The 8,810-nt window shown below is 46.7% G+C and overlaps 1 protein-coding gene across 1 annotated transcript; it reads right to left on the reverse strand.

The window, feature by feature from the left end:
* Positions 1-42: 42 nt before the first annotated feature.
* LOC113225812 (smoothelin-like) lies at positions 43-8,747 on the reverse strand. Its single transcript, XM_026458252.1, has 7 exons — positions 8,673-8,747; positions 7,659-8,517; positions 6,693-6,782; positions 6,473-6,566; positions 5,652-5,793; positions 1,103-1,254; positions 43-992 (listed from the first exon to the last, which is right to left on the reverse strand). Exons 1-7 carry the CDS (start codon positions 8,745-8,747, stop codon positions 869-871), a joined length of 1,536 nt encoding a protein of 511 aa, XP_026314037.1. The 3' UTR covers positions 43-868.
* Between the last annotated feature and the right edge of the window lie 63 nt (positions 8,748-8,810).

An 8,810-nucleotide genomic window follows, 5' to 3' on the forward strand; every position in this document is an offset into this window, starting at 1 on the left:
GGGTTCTAAAAAGAGACGAGTAAACCCGAGATGTCGTACACGTTCGTGTTGCTTTTGGGCGCGACGATCGCGTGCTGCGCGCTGCTCGCGGCCGCGGTGGTCGCGCGGCGCCTCGTCGCGCACGCGCCCGCCTGACCCCGCAATTAAGACTTAGTGCAATAAAGACGAGTGAAACGCCACCAACTTGTTAATCATATTTATTTTCAATTATATCCATATAAATAATGTTTTCGTAAAATAATTATAATATCAAATTCATAAAATCAGTAAGCCGCTGTTAATGTCAAGTTGGATAAAACGATAGCTCGTGTTAAAGGTCGGCAGGGCGTCCGAGCGCGGGCGTCGCGGCCGGCGCCGGCGCAGCGGGGATTCCACTTTCTTATGTGGACGAATAAGTCGAAGCGATCCCCGCGGCCGGCGCGCGCGGCTCGGGCGCCCGCAGCGAAACGCATAACCTACAGACTACGACCTACAAGTAACCGCTCGTATTAGTAACTTACAGCTAATATAAAAAAATCACATACATCTTGAGATTACAATAAATAGGAGGAGTGTATCGAGACAGCGAGTGGAGAAACAACGAGTGGGCAGACGCGGCCTCCGCGCGCCGACAACAACAATAACAACATACGCTCTTTGGACTAAACTATCCGTACCTACAGACTCACCACAATCTTATACATTTTGTGACTATAACCGTTCGACTACTTCTAGCGTCAGCCTAAACTATCGAGGCCACTGTTTTCCCGGATGCAAACTTTCTTTCGCAAGGAACGAACAGATTCTTTGGCAACCAAGTTTGCGAGCGACAAAACAGTGCGTTTCGGTGTACAAGACACGCATTGCTGAGTGGCGCGGATGGCTCGGATCAAGGCTGGTCCTTGAAGTGGCGATGAATGGCCTGCACGTAAGTGAAGACGCACTTCCAGTCGGGCTTGCGCATCGCCACCATGTCGTCGACGTCCAGCAAAGGATAGATGCCCGCCTTCTCACTGGAACATTCATGAAGGCGAATTCAACATTTCCATCACATATTATCATCATCCTGCCTGCCTAAGCAGGATTGAGGAGGATTGCCTTAGGAAAGCCGGGGGTTACTCACTCGGCAATTTTGAAGGCGAGCGTGAAGTTGTGTCGGCGTTTGTCAGGAGTCAGCTTGGAGTAGTCGAACGCGTCTGGCAGGAAGTGGTGCACCAGCGCGCAGAATGCCAGCCCGTCCGCCCACGACGTTGAGAAGTTCTCCAACTTCACATTCTATTCACACCAACAAACATTAGTAAATACGAGATAAATAGTGTATACGGAATAATTGACCTATACTAATTGGGAGAGCATTTATGTTGAAATATAAAAATGGTCTAACTTTTAGATTTAAAATAGAGGACCTGTGATTACTCCTAGTTGAAGAAAGAATGCTCTCAGCAATGCTCTTCGAGGCCGTTGCTTACTTACATCCCTACTGCATCGCCGACTATAATGCCACGGTTCTAAACGAAACATTCAAAAGTGGATTTCAGTCCAATATTTATGGTCGAAGGTTTTAGGTAATAGCATCTTATAGTGAATTTAAAAGACAAAGTAACTTATTGGATGAAAACAAATCAAGGCGCGCTGTTGCCGCGCTGCGCTACAAAATTGCACTCTACGGAACAAGATATATGTATAATTCGCCTTTTAACGTTTTATTTTGCATCGAGGAGCATATCCGAGCGGAGACTACTACTATTTCAAAAATAATTTTCTGTCTTTATACGTTTTGAAAACGATCTAGTGCAAAAGTAGACACAATCCTGAAAACAATTGGTTACAAGTGAAAGCGCGGATAAAATGTTCATCGTGTAACCATCCATCTACTATTTTACGCGATAACAAACTACTTTTCCCACTATTTAGATTTATAGATAAACATGTACAGTCATATACATGAGATACCTGACCCTCTAGCATGCCCGAACCGACCTTTTGGTTCTGAGAGCCATCTTACGTGCTGAAAAAAGAACTTTATTGTGTAAGCAATATAGTGGAGTGTTGCTTGAAGATGATCAACATATTTTTAAAACCAATCCTAAATTTCGTCATTTAACATCCGAGTAAATTGGTCGAGCGGCTTGTATGGACTGCCAGTTACAATACCCGTGGTTCGATTCCACGAGCACTATTTTGTTTTAACGTTTTTTTAACAACATTATTTCACTTTTTAATGTTAATGTTGACAAATCACAATATTTATAGAAATAGCCTAAGGTGTGTGGGTAGATATTGTTAATAAAGTGTAGGGTGGGTATGAATTGATTAACAAATCACGAAATCGCTCTGCAGTTTGCATACGATCGTGTCTTCTGTGATTACGCATTGTTTCATGTTTCGTTCCGATTTGTCTATTCAGTTTTAATTACTTTCAAAGTATTCTTTCTTGTTTTAACATGCCGCACTTAACGGAATTATTAAAATTAGAAATTATAATAAATATTAGAACAGGATGTGCCAATCAAAGTAAGTAGACTCATCATATTTTTCACAGTGCTGCAGGTGCATCCTTCATTATCCCACGGATGTTATAAAACATGTTTAACGAAACGTTAAATTTAAATCTTTAAATCTTGCATTAGATGAAATTCGAAACTACAATTATGTGGGCCTATTATACAGTATTATAAATTGCTTGTTCACAGAGAAACACTGTCAAGCTATGGATCACGCCACAGAGCTGGAAATGTGCAGCGTAATCCGGGGCCAGCACCGGTAATGTTTACTTCTGCATCTAGTCGTCATCTAGATATCGTCAATCGCCATATTGAAGATCCCTTACCCACTACAAAATCAACTGCTCAAATTCATGAAATAAGGACCAGGACACATGGACACCACAAGATCAGAAGGATCTTGTGGTGTCCATGTGTCCACGTGGGAGTCAATGCGTGGTGAACGTTTATGCTGGTCACAGGCATGAAAGACCGTTTACAGCAAGTGATCGATTTTGAAGGTTTTCCTTTGCAGTATTGTTATAAGTCAGCGCTAGGCCAAAATAATGTAAAGTGTGAATGATGTTATTGTTATTTTTGTAACATGTCTATTCACTGCATAAGGTTATAATTTTGTAAAAGTATAGCCTGTAAAACTATAGTTCGTTCAATTCATTTTGCATAAAAGATTGCGTATATAACATTTTCAAATAAGATTTTAACATGTTATTCAAATGAATATTACTGGAAAAAGTGGTGAGATATCAAGTTGAAATTTTCAAATATGAATACGTAAGGTATTCCATTAATTTAATGATTGTAAGAGTTTTAACCGAACCGGTTTATTTACTTTTCATGAAAAATGTATTGACATTAGCTATATCTACTTTATGTAATAAAATTAGTTTTCTAACGTTTTGTCACAATCGATATAATTATGAGTTTAAAAAATACAGTAGTTACTGATACAGGCTGTAAGTATTTAAAATTTTTATAATTAAATGTTTACTAATTATAAATTAAAAGAAAAAATATTTGTTGAATTACTCAACACGGTTACTTTTATTTCATTCCCCTAATGTTTGTGGGAGATGGTTCTTGAGAATCTAACATTCTTAGACATTCCTTACACCTATCCAAAGGAAAAAAAACAAAAAAAAAGTTATGTTTAATGAGACTCGAACCATGCTTGCCTCAACTTGCAAAGCAATTCTTATACCGCTAGGCCACGACATCTTTGCTATAGCTGGTTGAAATTAGTATTCTGTATTTAATTAAGAACTATACGTTAAAGATCTAATTGGCTTCAAAATTTTCTACAATGTCATTCATTAATGAGACGGCCTTTAATGTTATTAAACTTACCAGGCTTACCAGACACTGGGCTTTGTGATCCGTGCTACTAAGGCTCTCAAGAAACCATATAGCTTTATCCATCTTTATAGCTCATTGGTAAGAAGCGTTTTGGAGTATGGTACAGCGATTTGGTCACCTTACTACCATGTACATTCCAACAGAATTGAGGGTGTGCAGAGGATGGCTCTTAAATCTCTCTTTTATAGATTGGGTCATAGTCGTCGTCAGATGCCTGCCTACGAAACCAGATTATCCCAATGTAATCTGGTATCACTAAGTGTCCGTCGAACAATGCATGATTTAATATATCTCCATAAAATCTTACACTCTCACCTTGACTCTGCTAACTTATTGTCTAGTATCAATATTAACATTAGATGTAACCTTCGGTGTCCTCGGGCTTTTGTCCTAAATGTTTTTAAAAATAACACGTCATTTTACAATCCCATAACAAGAATGTGCCGCACCTATAATGACTTAATTAAGGATAACATACAGTTAGATATATTTAATTCTAAGTGTCATATATTTAAAAAGTCTGTTGCGGGTGTCCTCAAACAGTCTAGTTGAAGTCTCGCAATTTTATTTTAACACTTTTTCTCTATGGTCTTTTCTTTTGCTCTATTTGTACCAACACAAAATTTGTAATTTATAATTAATTGACAGAAACTTTCTAAACATGCTGTACGTACACGCTCCTGGTTGGCATTCTGGTCCAAATATAGTTTTAAGCAAATTTATTTGTTAAATCTTTCTTGAATGTCGACTGTTGTGTTCGTCTAATAAATAAATAAATAAAGGCGGCCAAAATAAATTTTACCTGTGAGCCCACAGGTAAAGATTAAGTTTGTTTAATAGTTTTCACCACATTTTTGTGCTCAGAACCAGTGAGCACAAGTATACTAATATCATCAGATCAGGTATCTTGTGTATATGACTGTACTTAGATGGACGAACTAAATTACCTACTCGTATACCAATTTCCTGGTTTAAGTATCTATAAACCATAATAATTCAATAACGTCACAAACAAACAACACAAACCATGCACTACCTACACATTTTTCATCTCTCGAGTTTATTCACACAATATAATACCTTCGGAGAGTACATGCTGGTATTTGTATCGGGCATAATAAGTTAGGTAGGTGGTTGATCTGTGTTTTAGGTAATCGAAATCAATGTGTAAAGTTTTCACACGTAGCGGATTAGAATTAAATTAAGTAGAGATTTGTTATGTATATCTTGTATTCAGGGGACTAGAATGTGTTCGAAACCAAAGCTATATGATTTGGTCGTGATATCACATGGTGGATGGCGGAGTATATACCTATATATTTTGATGTGATGTATCTCGCATATAAATATAATAATATGTACACGTATAGCGCAGCCATGATGAAGCGACTCAAGCGGGGGTGAGGGTGAAGGATGTGAGTGGCGTGACGTCAGCGACGGTTAATAGGCGGGTGCTCGCGCGCAGCGCCACATGCTGCAGCATCGACAACGCGGATCATACCTCTCATACCTCCGCACGCCACTAAGGCTTAAAGTAACGTATCGCTCTCAAATCACAACTAATAACAATAGTGCGGGTAGATAACTTGTTACCTTTATTCTAGAAATAGCTGTGACATGAGATGATATTGACATTACACCATAAATATACCCAGTGCGTTTGTGTGCAGTACATCCTTTGGAAACTGCTGGAAGATAACACGTTATTGTGTCGTAGACGACAGAGTGCGAATTGTCAGAGTGCTCGCAGTGGGACTATCGACGGTGAATGAGGCCAGAGTGACGCGGGGGTGCGGGTTGGGGGCGGGTGGGTACCTCGTAGTCCCGGGTCTTGTCGCGACACCACTGCAGCAACCGCTCTTTAATAGTGAGCGCGCTGGCTTGCAGCGCCGGGTCCGTGAACTTGAAGTACGGCGCCTTCGCCGGAGAGCCCGGGCTCTGCGGGCTCTTGGGCGAGCTACAACGGGGCACCAGCTCGTTAATTCTCCCACTCAGTGACGCGGCCACTCGCCGTACTCACTTCCACTACGCGGGTTTAGTTAGTTTATATATATTGTTTTTAGACGCAAAATTAGTCGTGCTCTGTCACATACGAGTGCTTAATTCAACGCCTGTGCGAGTTATGGGCGTGGACGGCGCTGGTTATTTACAAGAATTAAAATGAACTAGTGCTATCCGCGAGTAAACGAGACTGTTATGCGACTGCGTGCGGTCGCACGGTCGCATTCTTGACGTCACAAACTATTATGTTTGGTGGAAGGCAGAGACCGCGCGGAGCGCTGAGCAGCGGGGCAGCGCTCTGCGGGACCTCACCCCACTCGCCGTACTCTCATAAATGTAATAAAATAATAAAAATGAAGCAGCGGATGTACATGTTATATATGCGTATATATGTATAACTTGTATATTTACTTGTGTATTTCCTTATTCGCATCCACTGTTATGGCTGCCAAAAAATAAATATATCGTATTAATGTACTATATGAAGCCACTGATACCTAAACATTCTGCTAATATGGTCTAAATGCATAATATAGGTATGAGTAGTCGCGGCTGTGGTTGTGTGTACGTGCGCGATGCTTTGGTCTGAGAGGAAATGTAGTCGGGTGGCCCGCAGCGTGGAGAGGGATACTCACTTGGGGGTGTTGGTGGAGTTCTGTTTCTCGAGCTGGCGGAACTTGGCGAACGGCGACACTGGCTTCGGTGCGCCGCGCGTCATGCTCTCGATTACTGCGCAAGGGACAATTGTATATTGGACTTAGTTACACCTCATTAATTCGTCGTTCCGTATTAGGTAAACCTCATTATCTTAGTTAAAATAAACGCTCTGTAGTTAGACAAATTGTGAACACAAACCTTTAGAAGTTTTAGTGCTGGTGCTACTGCTAACGGTTTTTTCGGACGAGTTCCTCCTCACGCTCGATGTCACAGTCACTTCCTCTTCCACTGCAAAGAGAACGCGAGTTGACAGCTTCGTCGAAACATGGGCCACAATAAAGACATTTAAACTCGGAACACATCGGAAAACACAGCAAGACATAACAACGATGGGCACTTAGAAGCTATTAGTCAAAATATAACACGGTTACGGGGCTCGTGAAATAATGAAAGTTATCTGAATGTACACGGCGCGCCGGGGTGAGGGGCGGGTGTGGGTGGGGTCGGGGTACATGCGCGGGGCGGACGGGGCGACACAAGCGCTACAGGCAGCCCACACACACACGACTCACACGCGTCTCGCTCGTCTCCGCCTAACTAGTGGAATGTAGCGGCCTAGGCCAGCCCCGACACCAGGTCCTCGAAGGCGTCGTCAATGTTGCTCTCGTCCAGGAACTGCAGCTCGGACACCGTGGGCATGGTGCGGCTGCGGCCCAACGCGAATCCGCCCTGCGCGGGCGCCGACCGCGCCGCGCGCGCTTTGACGGTCGCCGCGTGCGACTTGGTCGCCGTCGCCGTCGCCGCCGCGACGCCGCCCTGACTCTGACCGTTCGACCCGGCGAAGTAAGCCTCGACGGTCCGTTTCTTTTCGCCGATTTGTTCGCGCCCTATTCCGCCCTCGTACAGCTTGGGGACCGCCAGGAGGTGCAGGGACTTGGCCCGCGAGACGACCCGCCGCGGGGAGGGCGCCCTGGGCGCGGGCGCGGGCTGCGCCAGCTGGTGCCACGAGCCGGAGCGCGACAGCGGGCTGGAGCCCAGCGACGCCGACTCCGACGCCAGCGAGTCGCGGGACGCGGCGAGCGGGCTGCGGGAACACGCGGTGCTGGGGGGGGCGTGCGCGTGCGGCGAGGGGGAGTGGCCGTTCTGGAGGGGGGGCGCGGGTACCTGCGCGCGCGAGTCGCGCCGGCGCTCGGGCGTCCGCGGGGCGGCCTTGTCGAGGGCGCCGCGCAGGCAGTCGGCGGCCGGGCGGCGCGCGTCGTCGCTGCGCGTGCGCACGCCCGCCGTGATGGTGGCGGCGCCGCGCACCGGCCCGCGCATCACGCGCGTCTCTACGCGCCCGTGCTCCGTCGCCGGCTCGCCGTCTTGCGCGTGACCGGCGTCGCCGTTTATCAGATGGGGGGCCGCTTGCGCGTAGCCCGTCGCTTTGGCCTTGGGCGCGTAAGCCCGAGCGGGTCGGTCGGCCGCCGTCGGCGAGGCGACGCGTCCGTAGGGGCCGGTCTCGTTCATGACGACGTCGGGCAGGTAGTCTACCTTGTGCGCGCGCGCCTTCTCGATGTCGGGCGTTTGGTGCAGCGGCACGAACGTCGACACTAGGTTTGCGGGGGTGTAGTCGGTGACGGTGTAGGGCTGGGGGGGTGCGGGCGCCTTCTGCCGGTGTGCTGTGGCGTCGCGACGGTTCTTTTCGCGAATCTGTTTCTCGTAAAATTCTATTTGCAGCCTCTGGGCGTCTATCTTTTGCGAGTCCAAAGACGGTTTCGAGGAATTGTACGGCGGCGAAGGCGGAACGCAAGTCGGAGGGTGCCGGTAGGCTTGTGTCGGGGGATCGTACGCGGGCCTCGGCGCGTCGAACTTCTTGACGAGCTCGGGAGCCGCGAGGTCGCTTTGGCTGGGGATGGACTTGACGGGGAACCCGGAGTTCAGTGGAGGCGCGTAAGTTTGTTGGGGAACGAACGTCATCGACGGGGGAGGACCCGAATTGAACTTGGGTGGATTCGAAGGAGGCGGCGCGACTCGATTGTCCGCTCTGTTTTCAAATTTGGAAGCGAGGCCTGCGGTTCGTCGTAGCCTGTCGGCTTCGGGAGCGTTCCAGGTCGCAGCGGGCGGGCTGGTGGCGTTTAGAAAAGAGTCGGGTGGGTACGCAGGAGGGAGCTCGACAGCGGGGGAAGTCGGGTAGCTGACGGACGGCGGACTCCAAACGTGCGCGGGTGCGTTCGTCGGCGAAGTAATTTTTTTGAGCGGTTTGAACGCCGACATCGGCGCGTGCGAGAATTGGTTCACCGGGATCGGTTTCGCCGCGAACGGTTTAACAACGGCAGG

The sequence above is a fragment of the Hyposmocoma kahamanoa genome, unplaced genomic scaffold (assembly GCF_003589595.1).
Source record: "Hyposmocoma kahamanoa isolate Upper Pololo Valley unplaced genomic scaffold, ASM358959v1 175, whole genome shotgun sequence".
NCBI classification, from domain to species: domain Eukaryota; kingdom Metazoa; phylum Arthropoda; class Insecta; order Lepidoptera; family Cosmopterigidae; genus Hyposmocoma; species Hyposmocoma kahamanoa.

Coding starts and splice junctions, on each gene's coding strand:
- LOC113225812 (XM_026458252.1), bottom strand. CDS start 8,747: ATGTCGGCGTTCAAACCGCTCAAAAAAATTACTTCGCCGACGAACGCA. Junction 8,518..8,672: donor ACGTTTGGAGTCCGCCGTCC/GTCAGCTACCCG, acceptor ATTTGAAAACAG/AGCGGACAATCGAGTCGCGC. Junction 6,783..7,658: donor GGCGCGACTCGCGCGCGCAG/GTACCCGCGCCC, acceptor TTCTCTTTGCAG/TGGAAGAGGAAGTGACTGTG.